Genomic DNA, 21,729 nt, shown 5'->3' with positions numbered 1-21,729 from the left:
TGCTCTTTCAGAGAGTTAGTGCTGAATGGATGGGCCAAATGGCCTTCTTCACTGTAGGGATTCTATGGATTCTATTTAATAATTTCATTCCATAGATCACTTCTCAATAGGCCATGCATGACACATCAAATATTTTCCAAAAATCCACTCATTTGTGTCTGTCTATTTAGATTGAAGTTTCTCAGAAAATTCTGCCTGTAGTCTCTTACAAGAAAGACATAGTCATCATTTAGAAGAGAAATGGAAATATTACCATATAGCCAGGATTGCTGCTGGCCCATTGAATCATGTGTGAAGATATCAAATCTGTTGCGAGTCTCCCTGCCTACTATGCTGTCCCCAATCAGGTTCCCACCCAGAGTGGACAGGAATCTGATGAATACTCTTTAAATGTCATTTCAATATAATTAACGGGTTTGAGCCAGCTACTCGAGCCTTCTGCTATGCTCCCAACCCCCCAGCAGGTGCCAAATAGTGTAAGCCCTGACAAATGAGGACCTGGCACTTTGAACTCTAAGATGGGCAAGAAGGTAAGTTATGTGCCCCTCTGCTGCTGCCAGGCTGCAGAGGGAAGGTCCCCCAGGGTCCTGCAAGGTTGGGTGGGCTTGGACTGAGGAAAAGGGATTGACCTCGGGACTCGCCCTTAGAATAGGATGTCTCAAGGTTGGACTGCCCCTCAAAGCCCTGGAAAAGTAGAGAGTACTCTTAGCATGGTGATTTCAGGCAACTTTCAGTTAAAAATCTTCACTCTTGTCTGTGTACTGTGAGACAAAGAACAAAGAACAACCCAGCACGGGAAACAGGCCCTTCGGCCCAACGAGCCCACGCCGCCACATTATCCTACACCTATTCTACCCTGCGTGTCTACGAATGGAACCCCTAACTTAGCCAGATTCAGGGGAGAATAGTGTCAATTTGGTAAACCAATCAGCCTAAGAGCACATCTTTGGGGTGTGGGACGAAACCGGAGCGCCCGGAGGAAACCCACGCAACCACAGGGAGAATGCGCAAACTCCCACAGACACAGGCCCAAATCCATGTATCTGCACAGCTAACAGTGCTAGTCACTGAGCTGTTGCGGCGCCCATCTGCCGGTCCAGGACCTTTGAAGTGGCCTGGTCACTTAAATGTCCATGCCCCCACTTTCACCTGGAAATCATTAAAATCACAGCAGCACTCCATTCTACAAAAATGATTGCCCTTTCTCTCTCTTAGATGCCCCAGATCTCTGCAGACACCTTTGATGCCTTGTGACTAATTGAAGATGTTAGTTTCTCTAGGAGTTTCCCTTTTGTAGCCTGAATGAGCCACAAGTACAATCTGGCTATTTTGCATTGATTGACAACTCCAGAGCAGATCAAACAGTTCATTGCTGATACAACTAGTTCATGCTGTTAAGCCTCATGAACATTGTCTTCTCACCACAGCCACTCCCTCAGTGCCATTCTTAGAACACCATTTTTTCTTGTTGTTAAGCCTTCTCGTAAAGCTCAAAGGCTTTGAAATGCTCTACTCACATTCGGTTTCGCTCTCATAGCCTCCTGGTTGACAAGTTCAGATTATTTCACAGCAGGCAATAGTTTTGATTGTTTTTATTTCCCTTCATGGTTGGTTGAATCTGAAGCACTTCCATTTATCTATGTAGTTTTTCACACAGGCTTGTGCTTTATTCTGAAGACTTTGGTTCACTGTTTTATTTTTTGAGAATAAGACAATGTATAGGAGCAGAATTAGGCCATTTGGCTCATCAAGTCTCCTCCACCATTTGTTCATGGCTGATACGTTTCTCCACCCCATTCTCCCACTTTTTCCCTGTAACCTTTGATCCCCTTACCAATCAAGAATATATCTATCTCTGTCTTAAATGTACTCAATCACTTAGCCTTCACTTAGCCTTAGTAGCAAGGAATTCCATAGATTCATCACCCTCTGGCTAAATAAATTCTTTCTCATCTCGGTTCTGAAAGGTCGCCCCTTTTATTCCGAGGCTGTGCCCTCAGATCCTACTCTCTCCTGTGGGCAGCACAGTGGTTAGCACTGCTGCCTCACTGCGTCAGGGACCCGGGTTTGATTCTCAGCTTGGGTCACTGTCTGTGCGGAGTCTGTACGTTTTCCCTCAGTCTGCATGTGTTTCCTCTGGACGCTCTGATTTCCTCCCACACTCCAAAGATGTGCAAATCAGGTGCATTAGTCATGTTAAATTCTCCTTCTGTGTACCCAAACTGAGTGTGGTGACTAGAGGACTTTCACAGTAACTTCATTGCAGTGTTAATGCAAGCCGACTTGTGATACTAATAAATAAACTTTAAACTGGAAACATCTTCTCCACGTTCACTTTATCCAGGCCTTTCAGTATTCTGTAAGTTTTAATGAGATCCCCCCTCATCCTTCTAAATTCCATTGAGTACAAACCCAGAGTCCTCAAACATCCTGGTACATCAAGCCTTTCATTCTTGTGAACCTCTTCTGGACCCTCTCCAATGCCAGCACCTCCTTCCTTAGATACGGTACCCAAAATTCCTCACGTTATTCCACAAACCAATATTCTGGTCTGACCAGAACCTTAACACTTCAGAAATGCACCACTGATTTAGTATTCTAGTCTTCTTGAAATGAATGCTAGAATTGCATTTGCCTTCCTAACTACTAATTTAACCTGCAAGTTAACTTTAACAGAATCCTGAACTCGAACTCCCAAGTTCCTTTGTCATCTGATTTCTGAATTTTCTCTCCATTTAGAAAATAGTCTATACCTTTATTCTTCCTACCAAAGTGCATAACCTCACACTTTGTATTCCACCTGCCAATCTTTTGCTCACTCTCCTAACCTGTCCAAGTCCTTCTGCAGCCCCCTTGCCTCTTCAATACTACCTGTGTCTACAGCTATCTTTGCATCATCTGCAAATGTAGCCACAATGCCCTCAGTTAATTCATCTGGATCATTGATGTATAAAGTGAAAGGTTGTGGTCCCAACACATCTTTTCTATCTACTAATGTCTTTAGAGCTTCACATCCTGACTATTGCTTGGAGGCCTGTACTTAACTCCAATCAGTGCTTTTTGATCTTTGCGGCTCCTCAATTCTACCCACACAGATTCTACATCCTCTGACCCTATGTCGCTTCTATCAATTTCTTTTCTTACTAACAAGCACCCCCCTGCCAAACTGCCTGTCTTTTCAATGTGATGTGTATCCTTAGATATTTAGTTCCCAGTCCTGATCCCCTTGCAGCTGTGTCGCTGTGTTGCCCACAACATCATTCCTGCCAATTTCAATCTGCACTACCAGCTCATTTACCTTATTTTGTATATAGCGCATTGAAATATAACACCCTAGGTCTAGCGTTGACTGCCTCCCTTCTCATAGTTGTCTCTTTATCTGCTGCGCCTGAAGTTAGATTCATAACCCTTTTCACACTCTCTATCCTATTGTTTGTTCTGAAGATGTCAATAGCCTCTCCTGAGCTCTCCTTCCCTTTAACTTTTTCATAATTTTCTATGCAGTTGAACCCCACCCCCCCTACTATTTAATTTAAAGCCCTGTCTACAACCCTAGTTATGGAATTCGCCAGGACTTTGGTCCCAGCATGATTCAGGGAGCCCATCCCATTGGAACAGCTCCCTCCTTCCAGTACTGGTGCCACTATCCCATGAATTCAAACCCACTTCTCCCAACCGATTTAACCGACTCAAGAGTAGCTTCTTCCCTGCTGCCGTCAGACTTTTTAACAGACCCACCATATATTAAGCTAATCATTCTCTACACCCTAGCTGTGACTGTAACACTACATCCTGCACTCTCTCCTTTCCTTGTCCCCTATGTACTGTATGAATGGTATGTTGAGTCTCTATAGCATGTAAAAAACAATTTTTTTTCACTGTATCCCAACTTATGAGCCATATGTTTACCTCTTTAATCTTATTCATCTTGTGCCATTTCGCTCTGGCTGAGATAGTAATCTCGAGATTGTTACATATTGGGTTCTGCTTTTTAATTGAGTCCCTAGCTGCTCATATTCCCTCAGCAGAACCTCTTTCATTTCTCTAACTATATTTTTGGTTCCCGCATGGACCACAAGAATAGGATCTTTCCCTTCCCGCTCCAAATTCCTCTGCAGCCCAGATGAGATGTCTTGAATCTGGGCGCCAGGTAGGCAATACAACCTTTGGGATTCTTGACCCAGACACGGAGAAGAGTGTCTATTCCCCTGACTATGCTATCTCCAATTACAACTGCATTTCTCTTTTCTCCCCACTCTCGAATGGCTCCATGGACCAATATGCCATGGTTAGGTTGCTCATCCTCCTACAGCCCCCGGTCTCGTCCAAGACCGACAAGGAGCAAGAATCTAAAACATGTTCGACAAACTTAAGGGCTGAAGTTCCTTAAACACTACCTCCTGGATTTCTATATCTGCCTCACTCATAGTCATACTGTCCTGTCCCTGGCCACTGATTGAATTTGATGTAGTTGATATTGCCTCTTGAAACGACTGCTTCTAAGAACTTCTCCTCCCCACCGATGTGTCACAATGTTTGAAGCTTGAACTCCAGCCCACAATTCTAAGCCAGAGTTCCTCCCATAGCCAACCTACAGCTGTGGTCACTGAGAACCAGATGGGGCCCACCAACTCCCACATCATGCAGCAACAACACTTCATCTAGCTCTGCACCTCTATTTTATTTACTTAGTTATAATTTGTTTTCTTTTAACTTTGTTGCTAATTTCTACTTTGAGTTAATTTCTCACTAAACTTCACAGATAGTATCCCAATAGCAAAAGTCTAAATGGACTCTGAAGACAGGTCTTCTTCAACCTCTCATGTTGGATTAGCATGCCTGTACTGGAGATTGGCACCACCCCACCTGCCACCTTGGCAGTGACACCTATCATCCTGGACATGAGACCGTGGTTGATGACACACATTTCACATGCCAGGGCATCAGCTGCCAAGATGTCATATCCAGAATGGCAGGAGTCATTGCCAATACTATCAATGTCATCTGCTGATGATTGAGAGTGTACTTCTCAGGTGATAATTGAGAAATGGATTTGTGTTACTTTCTATGGATAGGATTTATTTGGGAATTTTCCACTGTGTCAAATGGATTGCAGTATTGTAGCTGTATTGGAACAGCTGCCTGCCTGTCTGCCACCTTGACCTTGGGGTAGGGAACACACAATGTCCACCAATACATTTGCGGTCTTCATGACCAGTGAGCCCTGAGTCTGGGGGGAGATTGCTGAAGTGCATCATCAATTCTGGGAATACCGTTTTAATTTGTGCTTTGAAGCTTACATTTAGTTTTGTTACAGTGGGGTAGCCATTCACCTTTCATACTGGGGCACTTAATTGGTTACAGGTGTCACAGAGATATACTGGGACAACTTTGTATGAGGAATAGCTAATTCTGGAGCACAGGTCTTTAGTGCTACTGCAGGTGTGTTGCTGTATCCATTGTGCTCAACCTTCTCTTGACATCATGTGGAGTGAATTGAATTAGCTGAAGAATGGATTTTGAGATGATCATACGTTTAGCTATTCCATTTGAACAAGATATCAGGTTTATAGTGTAATGTGGTTCCCTAGAACAGTTTTCCCATGTATTGTGTACCATGGTCAGATACCACTTCCATTGGTGCCACGAAGAGACAAAAGATTGTGCCAATAGTGTTGGCACTGCTGCACATGAATTGTCTCAAGGTTTTTGAGTGATTCGAAATTTGGAGTGGAAGTGAATCACCAGCAGAGAGTTTTCTTTGGCCACACTGAACAGATTGTCACTATCTTGATCCATGATCCATGGAGATTATGATATGTCATGCGACTGAAGAGATTCTTGCTGCTGACTTCTATGGTATTCCTAGCGTTGGTAGGCGGATTGGCTTGGCAGCTGAGTAGCCCCAGCAGTGTCAGAAGGACATACCTGCCAATGTTGGGATTACAGTCAGTCTCCAGAATCGGAGAATATGAATACTAGGTTTTAAGGTAAGTCTGGTTATTTTGGTTGGAAAGGGGTGAGGGACCTTAGCGAGGAGGGTTAAAGTTTGGGGTGGGACTTTTAGAGGTTTGGGGGGCAGGGGAGGCATAAATGGTGGGCCATTCCCATCTTGGGGTTGCATCTAATGGTTATAGGGGGACACCCTGAAAGTAGATACTACTCCTCCTTCCTTCCCACCTTTTAGCACAAGCTGGCAAAGTTGTGAGATGGACATGTTCCTTTTGCTTTCCCCTGCCCAATGTATTATGGTTGCAGAGGTGGAATAAGGCCTTTAATTCACAATTTAAGGACCTCAATAAGCCTAAGGGTAAGTGGGCTGGCTGACGCCTTGCCCATCCCCCATAAGATTGGGGACAGCTCGGGTGGGCAAGAAGGCAGTATTTTACAGTGACCCCGTGCATTCAAATATTTTGACAAGGAGATGTAAAATTCACTTCAAGGATCAGAGTGAGGACGTTTTTTTTGTATTTTTATCACCCTCTTTGTGCCAAAATAAAGGAAAGAAATCAAATGAAATGTCCATTGGATGCCTGAGGTTTACTCAATTCCATTTGCAAATGCTACTTGCTACTGGCCTGTGCACCTACTGAATTGTTCTTGTTTTTAATACTGTGCTGATATGCCTTGCACTGTATGGCAGTAAAGAAAAAAAAAAATCAGCTCAGAGAATGCTAAGTATTTTTATTCAGGGCCAAACATGAACTTGTTTGGGCCTCTTGCTCATGCCATTGAATAGGTGGTTCCATGCTGTGTGCTATAATTAAAAATCTGCCACACTGTATCTGAATGTGAACCGTAAGCTTTGAGAGATAAAATTTGGTTGCAATGAAGGAAGTTTATGTCAACTGAGTGGTGTTTAGCCTTTTGATCAGCAGTTAAGCTTGGTTTAAGGCCCCTCACACATGGCATTATTGGAATGCAAGCCTCTTTGTTGTTTCTTTATTCACAAAGAGACAGTTTGGCTGGAGAAAAGTGTTGAAAAAAAAATGGAATTCACTATGACAAGAATCAGAGTTTAAATCACGAATTGAATCAAACTCAATCTGAATTCACACTGAAGTCAGTTTGTGGAAAATTTATCACTGCGCACGGTAAATTTTGAATCCAGATAAGGCCCTTTGTTGTTTTGAGATTCTGAATCATATCCTAATTTGGAGTTGATATGACTTGACTGCCTTTGTGCAAGTTACATTGCTGAGAGGTGGTTCTTAAACACGTTGGCAGGCAAATAGCAGTGGCCTTCTCCTGCATGGGCCATGGGAGTTTTCTTATCTCAATGCAGCAGAAGGTGCTGCTAGTTTCCTGTGCAAAAATCACAGTTTATGCTGCTTTCCTCTTGTTGTTTTAGTTTCCTCCCCCACTACAAGATCATTCCCAGCAACACAATTGTCTCTCACTCCTCAAATGTGGTGCAATGTATTTCCCTTAAGTGCTTGATTAGTGCTTGAGACTCAATCAATCCTAAACATTCCATCACAACTACAATAGTTATGAATATGTTTTCAAGGTTTAAATTACTATGACAGTCATGTTCTTTAACAGTACCATGAGAAACTGGTACTGGAACAAAATTAGATTGTGTTATATATTTAACAATATGTTCTTGGCTATGCTTTCCTTAACATGTTTTTATAATCTATTTCAAATATCACAATTATCCTTTGTCCCAATGTCCAATCTTTTTCAGTGTCAATAAAAATACTATATTATAAATCTTTCAGATGTTTCCTCCAGAAGGAGTGTTATACATTTAGCCTGCATAAAGAAAGAGAGCGCACTTAAAAGGTACCAGAACGATTGAAAAAGCAATAAGGGTACTTATCATTTTTATTATACCCCATATGACCATTTGTAAAACTCCTATATGATGGTGACAGGTTTTACATATAGCATTATACATAACTTTGAAATCTAATTCCAACATTCAGTAGCCTACAAAATTGCTCAATTAACCAATTATAAAATTAGATTTTCCTTACACCTGGTTTTTCCTCATCTTGTTACTTGCTTATTTCTCGAGGTCACTTCAATCTGAGTAACAAGGTAAAGCCAGTTTCTGCTGACTCTTGGGCCTGAAAGTTTGCATGCACACTGCCGTTAATAAACTTAGATCTTATGACTGCTATCAGTTTTTGCTCTGTAGGTTTGCAGGGGTGAATTTTCCAGGGCTTTCACAATTTGGCTTGCATTGACACCATGCTATCACCTCCTTGTCATCTTTTCACTCTTTTACATTAAAGTATTCCTAATTGGCATGAATGAGTCTTCTACTCTGTTGATTGGTTGATTCTACTTCTCTGATTACATTTTCCTGAAAGCTAGTACTTACTGCAGGTGACTTACTTTAAACTTTGAAAAGTCTGTTAATTGGCAGGCGATAAGTGTCCCAGTTTAATTACCACTAATTGTTACAATTTGGGCTGCTTCCCAACTTTATTTGTGTTCACAGCAAAAGAACAGGAGACGGTGTCCCCGTATGATCTGAAAGTTCTAATCTTATGAATACTTTAGGATGTGTTGGTAAAATGCACGTCTAAACAGCTTCCCTTTTACCAAAGTGTTAAGCAATGAAAACCAATTTGGCTTACTTATCAGATGCTTCTTCCCATTCCAAAACATGGAAAAATACCCTATTCTCAAACAGTAAAGCTCAGGCAAGTACATTGCTCTAAACTGAAATAATAGAGTCCAGAGTCTTTAATGTCCTTTCAAAATATTCGATGAACAAAACATAAGGATTAGCATCCTTGAAGTCACTGCCACTGCTACGTGGAAAACAGCAGTTAGACATGTAACTACGGTGCAACAAAATCCATGTCCATTCTTTTAAAGGATTCTGCGGAACATTATAAGACGTAAGGACAAAGAAATCATTCCCTATTAGACTGGAAGTTATGTTATTTATATTTTCAAGGAGATAGGAACAGCAGAATTCTGGCTATATGGTAGATAATGTCTACTTGGACCTCAGATTTACTTGTTGGTACAAGAACAATCTGCGTGTTTATGAGTTTTGCACCCATTTAACATGTTAAAAACATGAAAATTTTAACACGAATCTTAAGTTGAAATTTCAGCCAGACAACACTATGGGGAGACCAGCTGGAACTTTCAGAATTACATGTATACAGAAATTTTGCTCTGCTGTTACATCCTATCTTAATAAATGATCAGTGTGTAGGTACCGCAATGTGATTATGTCATATCAAGCAATGTACTTAATGGAATAATTTAATTATGGAATTTGGCAGTCCATTTGATTGATTTTCAATAAAATTGGATTATTTACTATATGTCACTGAAATTCATGTAAAATTAATTCTGGTAGTCCTTTGTAGAAAGTGTTTATTACCAACAATAAAGTCACAGGGTGAGATTTTTCACAAAATGGCAAATGCAGATGTGGGGAGTGGGGGGTCGGGGGTGCAGGAGAAGGATCCGTGAAGCTGCTAACCGCAACGGTGGCTTTCTCCACAATATGGTGCAGCACAATATAAAAAATTTCAAGCGTCAGATCCCACAACACATTGCTAGGTTGGTGTGGGGGGCCGGACGGAGGCAGTGGAGGCAGTGGGGGGGGCAATGGGTAGGGGTAAGAGGTGGGGGTGGGTAGGGGTAAGAGGTGGGGGGGGTAGGGATAAGAGGTGAGGTGGGGGGTAGGTGGGCAGGCTCAAATTCGCCCACTACACCAGCGACTTACAAATGCTAGGATAGGATCAGGACACCATTTTTCAAGGCAGCCCCAATGCACAGTGGCCAAACCAGTTAATTCCGGAACTCTCTCCGGCAATGCCCGAGCACGCTCTGGTACTACCCAGACATTCCCTTTTACTCCTGGGCACCGTGCACTGTAGCACTTGTTCTGAACTGCTTTCAAAATAATTAAATTATTTTTAAAATAAGGAGACTAAAACTGTACACAGAAGTTCATCTGTGACCTGTAAAATGTGCCTACTTTTATATTCCATTTCCCTTGCAATACATGACAACATTCCATTTGCTTTCTTAATCACTTGCACTGTTGTCATACTAAGATTTTGTGATTCATGTACCTGGGGACCCAGATCTCTCTGTACCATCAAGTTTTGCAGTCTCTCTCCATTTAAATAGCATATTTCTTTCCGAGTCTTCCTGCCAAAATGGACAATTTCACATTTTCATACATTATACTCCACCTGCCAAATGTTTGACCATTCAACCTATCAGTATTTGTTTGTAGACTTTTTAACCCTTTGTCAACTTACTGTCCTACCTAGCTTGGTGTCCTTATTGAATTTAGTGACCATACATCAGTCCCTTCACCCAAATCATTGATACAGATTGTAAATGATGGAGGCCCAAACACTTATCCCTGTGGCATTCCGCTTGTTACAGTTTGCCAAATCTAAAAAGACCCATTTATCCCTAGTCTCTGCTTCCTGTTAGCTAACCAATCCTTTATCCATATACTACCCCCTATACAATGAGCTCTTATTTTAGCAGTAACTTTTGATATGGCACCTTATGTACCTTTGGGAGATCCAAGTACAGCACATCTACAGGTTCCCCATCTATAAGCTTTACCGGTGAAAATTATTAAATTAATCCAACTAATGAGAAAAGCATCTTATAAATGGGGAATTAGAGGTCGATTCAATAAAAAGGCTTCACTTAATTCTCTGGGTATTTAAATTTGCATGGGTTTTATTGTACGTAAGATTGTGACAGTTTACAAATTTCATCTATAGTTTTCATTAAAAGATGTTTAGGTGGAAATCCAACAACATGTATGGGAGACTAATAATCCAGCAACTCCTGCAAGATTTCTACAAAAATGCCCTTTAATTCATATTTTTTTCTTTGCTAAGCTCTCATTTGAATGCAGCTGTTAATTTAGTTAACCTAACAATTGAGCTAGTTTGTCATCAAATTCTGTCCTGATAGGGCGATCCACTGTTTTACTTTCTTATCTAATAATGTCAGATGATTAAATAACAAGAATAGGCAATGTGTGTGATCAAATTTAGGGCATATGGCCTTGACAGTTTTGAGGTGAGGGGCTGCGGGGAGAGGGGATGAAAGCGGGAAGGTGATGGGGAGTGGGTGGAAAGTAGAGTTATAATGGTAAAAGCCACTTGGGGAATGAGCTGATATCTAGTTGAGTGAGAAGCAGAGAGAGAGCTTCCTGCTTAATTTTAGTACAAACCAGTTTCAAAGACTTTGCTAGTTAGAAAGAGCCTGTAGCCCACTAACAGTGATGGCATGGTACAGTTTTTTATTTCCTATGTAACAAGGAGCATTTGGAATTGGATCAAAATTAATTGTGAACATTATTCTCTTTCCTCATTAACCATAAAACAACCTTTTGGTGTACATTTGGCCTTGAAGCACATATGATTATATAGGATATACAGCACAAAAATAGGCCATCTTAGCCCAGTCAGTTTGTGCTGGCCTTTATCCTCCACTTGAACATCTTCCCTTCTATTCTCAGCTAAAGCTACCATCGTAACCATCTAGTTCCTTTTTCACATAATGGCCTATCTTCTCCTTAAAACTCTTCTATTAATCATTTCTTGTGGGATCAAGTTCCATATTCTCACACTTTTGGGTAAAGAAAAATCTTCTGAATTGTCTCATTGGGCTGTTTATTGGTCTGTCTTCTCAAAGATAGCAGAAAGTAAAGTGGAGTCATATGCAAAATTACTATGTCCAGTATATACAACGTGACTTTCCACTCACATAATTTTGGATCATATATCATTGCTCCTTCATTGTCGTTGGGTCAAAATCCTGGAACTCCCTCCCTAACAGTACTGTGGATGTACCTACACCACATAGACTGCAGCAGTTCAAGAAGGTAATTCACCACCGGGCAATTAGGAATGGGCAACTCAAGGGCAATTAGGAATGAGTAATAAATGATGGCCGAGGCAACAGCGCCCACATTCCATGAGTGAATTAAAGCATTTAACCCAAAAGTTTAAGTTTGTTCAATGTATGTGAAGTTATGAACAGCACTGTGTTGCAGAATGTGGCATGAATGTTCAATTAAGGTGCGATAGGTACAAAAAGAAACTGATTTTATTGTAACGCAATACAATTTGGAAAGTATAGGGTGGACTTTTCTGGCCATTTAAGTTGGTGGGGTTATCTGGTCCTGCTGCAGTGAATGGAGATTTGGCTGAGTGCCAGATTCCCCATTCTCGCTTGTGGTGGGGCGTGAACCATTGGAAAATTCCAGCCATAACGTTTTGCTTTCATTGATAATTTGGAAGAACTTGTTATTGAAAACATTGCCTAATCCAACACCCTATCAGCATTGACGAAAAATTGTTTAAATTAAACAATATGTTGCTGTTTAGTTGCAGTATAGTTCAGATATTTACAATTGATATTATACTGGACCTACATTTCAATTCTCTGATACAATAAAGGTGATAGAGCATTTCATTTCAAGTGCTATGAATGAGTAAAATTTTAGTGTTTATGCTTTTTTCTGAATTCAACTTCACTTCATTTAATTTACACAATATTAAAGTTCTAGATTTTTTATGACAGAAAGAAACTGCAAGTGGCAATTAGTATTCATAGGCATATTAACCTTGTCTGTTATGACCCCTAAGTGGGCAGACACAGCATATATTGGACCAAATCAGTGGAGGCCAGTCATGCCAGGTCTCTTCCCATATTGTGCTTGACATGCATTTCCGGTCAGGATATCATCAGGCGCCAGAAGCTCTTGCCAAAATTAGGTGGAAACTTCATTATAATATTAATACAGGCTCTTAAATTCAATAAAATGCATTTGAAGTCCAGGGTTGCTGGACTGCTCCTTCCAATAAAAATGTATAGAAGAGACAATCAGCAACTTTCAAGTGCAATTCAAAATTGTCTTTTTGTTTTATTTTTCTCCTTTATTATGGAAAACTCAGAGTGAAAGGATTTCTAGAAACTCTTTCAGTGCACACATGTTTAAAAGCAACTTACCATGTGAAAGAATGAGTGATTCTGTGGAAGGTCCTCGATATTTGTGTTATTTCAATGAAGGGGGAGAAGAAAGTATTTGATTTGATTAAATATTGTCACACGTATTAGTATACAGTGAAAAGTATTGTTTCTTGTGCACTATACAGACAAAACATACCATTCATAGAGAAGGAAAGGAGAGAGTGCAGAATGTAGTGTTACACTCATAGTTAGGGTGTAAAGAAAGATCAACTTAATGCAAGGTAGGTCCATTCAAAAGTCTGATGGCAGCAGGGAAGAAGCTGTTCTTGAGTTGGTTGGTACATGACCTCAGACTTTTGTATCTTTTCCCCCATGGAAGAAGGTGGGAGAGAGAATGTCTGGGTTGCGTGGGGTCCTTAATTATGCTGGCTGCTCTGTCGAGGCATTGGGAAGCGTAGACAGATTAAATGGATGGGAAACTGGTTTGCATGATGGATTGGGCTACATTCAATGTAAAAGACAACTTACATTATCAGAAGATTATGCCTTTTCATCATCTGCTCCATAAGTAGATTGGGAAACAATTTTAAAAAACTTGTGTGGAATTATTTGCATGTTTGCAGAGACTTTTGTACTTAGGGAAGCTATGACAGAGTATGGCACAGCCAATGGTGGGTAAGGCACTTCAGTCCTGAAATTGTTCACCTTAGGCTCATTCCAGGCTACCAGGGGGAACATGATCGATATTAGTCAATGTACAGTTCACAGATAGGTTATGCAGATGACTGATTGTTGCCAGACAACCTATTCGATGCAAAACTGCCAATTGCTTTAGGGGCTCAACGCGTGTTTCCAAATGATAGCAAATACCAAAGGACTGACACACTTGTTTGCAAGCAGGTAGCTCTACATAGCCCTGCACTCATGAGTTTCAAGGGGTACAACACAGCAGCTCAGGCTACAACTCCCCTTTGACCCTGTGTGGAGTCCCATGTATAGGAAGAAACACTTCAGCAGTAGTCATGTTGCTTTAATTTTGAGACATCATGACTCCATTATTTGGTTCACAAATAAAACACCAACTTGTGCTGATACAGCACCATCAACAAAGTAAAAGGGATGAGAATTTTAAACCTGAGCTGCTGCTGGACCAGAAGCCAGTGTAGGTCAGGAAGCAAAATGGTAATGGTTGAGCAGCCTTTGGTGTGAGTTGAAATACAGGTAGCAGAGTTTTGGATCAGCTCAAATCTTGGGAGGGTGAAAGAGGGGATTTTAACCATGCAGAGCTTTGGAGTTAGTTGAGTGTGGGGGTAACATAAATATGGATGAGGATTTCAGCAGCAAAGGGGTTGAGGTAATGGCAGAGATGAGGCATATTACAAAAGTGTAATTAGGCAATCTTGCTGATTGAGGGTATATGGGAGTTCAGCTCAGGGTCAGTTAGAATGCTAAGATTGCTAATAATTCCTTCAGTTGCAGATGGTTATGAAGTACTAATTCACAAAGGATGCATCTGTCATTTTGAAAGGGTTGTTACAGTGCTGTGCTAGGAGCGGGAACCTGATTGGAGAGATTTTAAAATGGAGTTGTCTGAAAGATGATATTTGGGAGGTGACAACACATTCAAAAGAGGAAAGGAGGCTGCAAACACATTGGCAGTTTGCAAGGACAGGGTCAAGGATATTATCTTTGAACTGAAAGATAAAGACAGTAATTGAGGGACAGTATCAAAGAGATAGGGAAAGAGAGAGAAAAATTACAAGATAAGGTTCTTGCGTATCACAAATACCACAAGCTGAACAGCATAGATAAAATGAGCTGAAATTGGAAGTCAAGACACTGAGGTCCCATACACCTCTCCTGTTTGGTAGGTCTTCTTGGGTCAAAGAAAACCTCATAAATATTCTGCCAAATTAAGAAGCAAATAATATTCTTGATTTTCTAAATATTATCTTCAATTTTTAGTTTCCTTTTCTCGGTGTTCCCATAAACTATCTGTTCAGCTACTTATTTTTGAAGGCTTCAGACAAACTCATTCAACAAATTAAATCCAATGTGCCTTCAAAAATCTTCAAAGTGATTGTTGGCTGAAATCATAGAAAGCTGGCAAGCCACTGCATATTTTAACACGTACCACAAAATGTCCCACAGGTATTAGCAACAAACAAACTGATTAAAATCTTTGGTTGTATTGAGTTCACATGGGAAATGAACCAACATTTTCTGAGTAAATAAAAATCAGAAAATTGTCAGCTGATCAGCAACATCAGCGGAGAGAGAAAAAGTTAATGGGGGTGATCTTACCATAAAAACTTCTAAATGCTAATGGAATGTGAAAATAGGAGGCAATCGTGCCCATTTTTTGGGCAACCTCCTGGATGGAATCGTACAGCTCTTAGAAAAAAATTGAGCCCAAATATGATTCGTGCCAGCGGGGGAATGGGAGGAGCTTATTAATGCCAGGAAGTTGGCTGCTGAGCTCTAGGGTCACTATGGCGCAGGCTGTCCAATCTCCCAGTGCACTGTGTATAGTGTGTACAGTGTGTACACCGGGAAAGGGGGGGATGAGAAGCCAGCATGTACACAGGGGGTATTCCATAGCCATCGTCTCCCCCACCCCTGATTACTCCCCCAGACATTGCTCCCCGTGATCGCCCTCCACCCCCTGGACATTGCCCCCTCTCCCATTGATCACTCCCTGAATATCGCTTCCCCCTTGATTGCCGGCCTAGCAAATTGCCATCCCTGAACCCCACCCACTGTGGCTGATCGCTGCCCCAGATCCATCCCCCCATCAGCTGATTGCCATCCCCGATCCCCCACGCTGATCAGGTTTCTATCTTCAATGCCCCCCAATGCAAAAGTACTCCAAACCCCCTGGACCTCTCCCCCTCCTCCCTGCCATGGCCCCACCCCCATCACGGGCCTGCCTCCTTCAGGCCCTGCCCCCTCCAGGCCCAGCCCCTCCTCCAAGCCTCCCTTTTGGCATTGCCTGGTGCCAGGCTGGCAGTACCAGAGTGGCATTATGCAAGGGGCACTACCCATCTCTACCCCTATCCACTCACGGGGCTTCATTGGCCTCAGTCCCATTGGTGAGACCACCATATTTGGTCCCCTTTGGTGGTAACCATACATGAGCCTCACTGGTGATGACCTCCACCAATGAGCAAGTAAGGACAAATGAGCCTGGATGATTGCGTCCAGGACTCATTAATAACATTTAAATTAATGGATGATTATTTAAATCAGCCTTTCGCCCTTCTTAAGCACGATTGACTTTGTCGGCGGAATTGGGCTGGTAACATCGAGAAGCAAGAAACCAGGAGTGAGCCCAATTTTTCGGCACAATGATCTTACTGATCGTTCCAATGCTTCAGATCAATAGTCTTTCACTGGAACTGGGTAAAGTTAGAAATGTAATAGGTTTTAAGCAGGTGGTGATAAAAGAACAAAAGGTAAAGTCTGTAACAGGTTGGAGGATAGCAGAGATCAAATGACAACAGTTAGTGTAGAGCCAACTGTGGTGATAATGGGACCAGAGAAAAACCAAAAAATATGTCAAGAGAGTGTGTGATTGGCAGAATTAAAGAATAGTTGCAAGGACAAAAATAAGGGACAAACAGAAGTAAGACCAAAACATGCAAAGAAAAGGAAACAAAATGGGACAGAGATTGTTGAACACAGCGTTGAGCCCTAAAGGCTGTAAAGTATCTAAATGAAAGATGTGATAACCAGTTTGTATAACAAATACATGACTTAAGAAGAGTAACAGATACATGAATAGGCCATGAATGGAGAGATATAGATTGCCTAAAGGGAAAAGGCGTTTAGTTTAGACAGTTGCCATGTGTTGATGCAGGCTTGGCGTGCCAAAGGACCTGGTCCTGTGTTGTACTGTTCTTTGTCCTTATAGGGGACTGTTTGCTAAATTTGAAGTACTTAAAATTGAAGGCAAATTATTGAACTGAATAGTTGAATGGGAAGAGAGTGTGAATAAGGGCGATGGGCAGAAGTTTGAATTGGAAGGGAGTGAGCAGTGGTGTCCTGCAAAACAACACTATTGGTACTTCAACTATTCGTTGTACTTATTAATAACTCAGTGATGGGATAAAAAGTCACAGATCCAGATTTGCTGGTGTCACAAAAGGTAGGCAGCATTGTATGCAATGTAGATGGAAGTATTGCTTGCACTATGAAAAGCTCGCAGTCAACAATTGGGCCTGACTGCTGCTTCACTGTATACTTCACTCTTGCATTAGACTTTCCAAAGTGGATCACCTCAAGTTTGTTGGATTAAATTCCATCTGGGGACACTTGTGAGAGACATATCATGGACTTTATTAAATGTCTTCTGGAAGTCCAATTCAATAACTTCCATGGACATTCCCATCCACTACTTCATTTGCCTCTTCAAAGAATCCATCAGAAAATTCAAATGCAAGGAGGATTTCCCTTGTCTGATTTACATGTTCAAATAATATTTCCTGTGTCCCTTGAGAGAACTAAGGCACCTTCTTTCAATCCCTTTTTACTGACAAAATAAAACTTATGACTGGGTGAGCTCTAGATGGTACATCTCTCAATGGGAACTAACCCACAATATATGGGCAGACAAATATGGGAAGAAGTATTTAATCTCAGATTACTGGAATTCTTATCCTCAGGAAACCTTGTACTGTATTATTGGTATCTTTTGCACATTAGTTTTCTTAAAGTTAGTTTCTTTTTGAAATAGTAAGTGGTTTTCATTTTATGGCCAGTGAACTAATTTTAAGTGAAAATGTGTAAACATTTTATCAGTACTATAATGAATTTTAAATGCTGTTTCCAGATGTGAAACGTCAGAGATTGATAGCAGCACTGTTTTTTTGGATGTATTTGGCAACAACATCAATATGTCTGGAAATAAGATTCATGCCATTAGTGAAAGACCAGAATTACTGGATGGGAAATATAAGGTATTTACAGAATTACAATGCATCTACAAATACATCAGTTTTAAGCAATATTGTTTCAAGTACTTTACACATATGTTATAAGATGTGATTTTATCTGTAGATACAATTATTTTGGTACATTTAGGACATTACTGTGACTTTTAATCTCTTCACATATTTATCTTCTTACATAACAGAGGGCAGGGCATATATTTCCACGTCCATGTTTAAGCCATTCTAGAACCTTGCTTTTGTATACCTTGCAAGGTATACAAAAGTAAGAGTACTTCCATCATGGGGAAACCTCACGTTTTATCTGTGTATAAAATTGAACAGTGCCTTAACATTTTAATTAACAGATCTTTGATTTGAGGCTTTCTGTGTTTTTGGAATATATATTTTGTCTTGATGTTTCTATGGTACTTCTTGTCTGTTCTCTGCGAATTTAATTTAAGTCTATCCTTATTAATGGGAAAATATTTCACTTTCCATTGGCTATAAGGCATGACTATGAAATGCGCTTAGCCTATCTTGGTTCTGCTTTTAATTTGGTGCCTAGCTCTGCATACTGATGATACTTTCCCCTTGTCCTGCCTATGTTGTTGGTACCCGCGTACCACGTAACAGCTATCTGGAATCTTGGTTTTTTGCTGCAAAGAACAGTGTCAATCCCCTTCATGCTGTCCCTGACTCTGACGACGTTCCTGTTTGCTCCCACCGCTTGAATACTTTTATGTACCATACTGCCATTGCCAGCCTGCTCATCCGCTTTGCAGACCTTGCTTTTGTTCACATAAATTATGAGTACTTCAAACCTGTTTGACAATTGCAAAGTCTGAGGTTCCTCCACTATTGCCTGTCTGGTCCCTTTACCTGGGTTGTACACGGTCACATCTTCCTGTCTATCACCACGGACAAAATAAATACATCTGTTGTAGGAGGTGTGACCATCTTCTAAAACAAAGTGTCCAGATTTTTCACCCCCTCCCATATGTTGTGCAGTGTTTGCAGTTTGGCTGCCAGATCGATTATCCTGTTCTGGAATTTCTCTGGCTGCTAACTTCTCCAGTCTATTTACATAACTAACCTATTTCTTCATTTCTGGAATCATTCTTGGAAATCTTTCTGTACTCTCTGAATGCCTTTACATCCTTCCACAAGTGTGGAACTGAGCATAATGCTCCAATTGAAGCTGAACCAGTATTTTTGTAATGGTTCACCACAACGTCCTTGCTTTTGTTCTCTATGCCTTAATGTATAAAGCCCAGGATCCACTATGAGTTATTAACCAGTTTCTCAACATGCCATTCCACCTTCAATGATCTGTACACATTTTTGTCCAGATCCCTGTTAAAATTGTAGCCTCTATTTTGTAATCCCTCTCCTCATTCTTCCTACCAACATGCATCATTTCACATGTTTCTGCATTAATTTCATCTACCGTGTATCCGTCCAGTCCAGCAGCATGCCTCTGTCCACCTGAAGTTTATCACTGGCCTCGCCACAGTCAAAATACTTCCAAGGTTTGTGTCACCTACAGATTTTGCAATTATGCCCTGCGTACCCAAGTCTAGGTCATTAATGTAGATCAGGATGCAATGATCGTAATGAAATTAGATTCAGTCTGACGAACCATCATTCTCAACAGTATTCAACACTGAACACTGGTTAGAAAGCAAAATGCACCCTTTGGACCCCTTGTCCTCTTTCACAAAGTATTGATTACCTGGGTACCTGTGTGCTTTTAAGCAGCAAGGTGACCACCTCCAGAAACATACTATCCACATAGCACATAGTCCCCATGAATGTACCACCGTGATGCCAGCTCCAAAACATGGAGCTTAAACTCATCCAGCTGATAACACTTCATGCCCATGTGGTTTTTCAAGACACATGAAGCATTCTAGAGTCCCCATAGAGGATACGCATACAAAGGACTGAAGTGTCTGCCACATCTCTACTTATTAGGCAAATAGTTAAATTGAACAAAAATAGATTTAGGACCTGTCCCTGGTCTTGAATAAAATCAACCAGCCACTCACTGTTCATCCCATGCTTACTTACCTCCCAGGTCTTTGATTACAGATAACTTTGAAGAAAAAAATAGCTGACTGTTTATTCACCCAATTTACTCTCCTGAGGCCTGCCTTAAGCCTTTCTCTTGCTTTCTATTTGTCCTACAGCATCTACTCTTACTGTTGTCACTGAAGTCTGCACTTGTGTAGCTGGAGTCCAAGTGTTGTAATAAAATTGAAAGTGTTATTTTGAATATCATCCCAGTCAAACATTGCCAATATATTAATTCTATACTCACCAACAAATTATCAGTAAATAAAAAAGTGATTTTTTTGCACTAACTAATTCTTTCTCTCAATATGACCTTTTCTCATCTTTTGGGGAAATTAATTTGTGTTAATTTAGCATCTTATTGTACTCTGAGGATGTCCCAAAACATTTAACAATCAATGGGTTACTTTTGAAGTTTACACTATGGGTAGAATTCTCTGAAATAAATTTGAAGTGTTGAATTTGGGGGAAAACTGGAGTAAATCTTGCAGTTTTTTTCAGCGGGAGTTCATACTAGAATCTTCCACACTCTGTGCAACGTGGAGGTCACCAGCGTGAATATCATTAGATTTCACCGGGTGGGCCTGTTCCCATCCAGGAAACTGAAACCAGCGGGCCTCTGTGCATGCGCAGTGGCCCCAAACTGTCAGCCTCCTGATTGCTGGTCAGCTCAATTGCTGGCCAGCCCAGCACCCCTGCAGTCCTGCCCCCCCAAACCTCCCAATGGCTTGATCACAGCCCCCCCCAACCATTCCCGGATCAGCCTTGACCCCTCCCCCCCTTCCAGGCCAGAGTGCCCTGATCTCCAGCACCCCCCTCCCCCAGCAGTGCCAATCCTCCCCATTCTCCCACAGTTCAGACATTCCCGCAGCCAGATCCACACCCTCTGGACAGAACCCACCCCCTCAGCAGAGACCCTCCTGCCCTCATCACTGGCCTCCCTCCTACCCTCTTCGATCTCAATGGCAGAGTGGCAGCAGGACCTCAACCCCATCAATTGCCTCCTGGATCCCAGCCCCATCATAAGAACATAAGAACATAAGAAATAGGAGCAGGAGTAGGCCATCTAGCCCTTCGAGCCTGCCCCGCCGTTCAATAAGATCATGGCTGATCTGTTGTGGCTCAGTTCCACTTTCCCGCCCTCTCCCCATAACCCTTAATCCCCTCTCTTATCAAGAACGCATCAACCCGCTTCTTAAAAATATTTAGCGAGGCAGCCTCCACCACTTCAACAGGCAGAGAATTCCAGAGATTCACCACCCTTTGAGTGAAGAAGTTCCTCCTCAACTCCGTTCTAAACCGCCTCCCCTTTACCTTGAGGCTGTGCCCCCTAGTCCTACTGTCTTTTTTGAGCAGGAAGAGTCTCTCCACCTCTATCCTATCCATCCCATTCATCATCTTATACGTCTCAATGAGATCTCCCCTCATTCTTCTAAACTCTAACGAGTACAAGCCTAGTTTATTCAGCCTCTCCTCATAGCTCAATCCCCTCAACTCCGGTATCAGCCTAGTAAACCTCCTCTGCACTCCCTCCAGGGCCAAAATATCCTTGCGCAGGTGCGGCGCCCAAAACTGCACACAGTACTCCAGCTGCGGCCTCACCAATGCCCTATACAGCTGCAGCAAGACCTCCCTACTTTTATATTCAATCCCCCTTGCTATGAAGGCCAGCATCCCATTCGCCTTCCTGACCACCTGCTGCACCTGCAAGCTGGGTTTTTGCGACTCATGCACAAGGACCCCGAGGTCCCTCTGCACCGTCGCCTGCTGCAGTTTTTCGCCACGTAAGTAA

At 41.7% G+C, this 21,729-nt stretch overlaps 1 protein-coding gene across 1 annotated transcript in view; it reads left to right on the top strand.

The window, feature by feature from the left end:
* flt1 (fms related receptor tyrosine kinase 1) overlaps positions 1-21,729 on the top strand; it is a 203,900-nt gene that overhangs the window by 90,276 nt on the left and 91,895 nt on the right. The window contains exon 11 of the mRNA XM_080197406.1: positions 17,765-17,891. Coding sequence (XP_080053532.1) covers positions 17,765-17,891 — 127 coding nt within the window. The remainder of the gene's footprint in view (positions 1-17,764; positions 17,892-21,729) is intronic.

Source organism: Carcharhinus amblyrhynchos, chromosome 10 (genome assembly GCF_965287045.1).
Source record: "Carcharhinus amblyrhynchos chromosome 10, sCarAmb.v2.hapA, whole genome shotgun sequence".
Classification (NCBI taxonomy): domain Eukaryota; kingdom Metazoa; phylum Chordata; class Chondrichthyes; order Carcharhiniformes; family Carcharhinidae; genus Carcharhinus; species Carcharhinus amblyrhynchos.
Note: the sequence above shows the minus strand (reverse complement) of the source record. Positions and strands in the feature narration are given on the sequence as shown.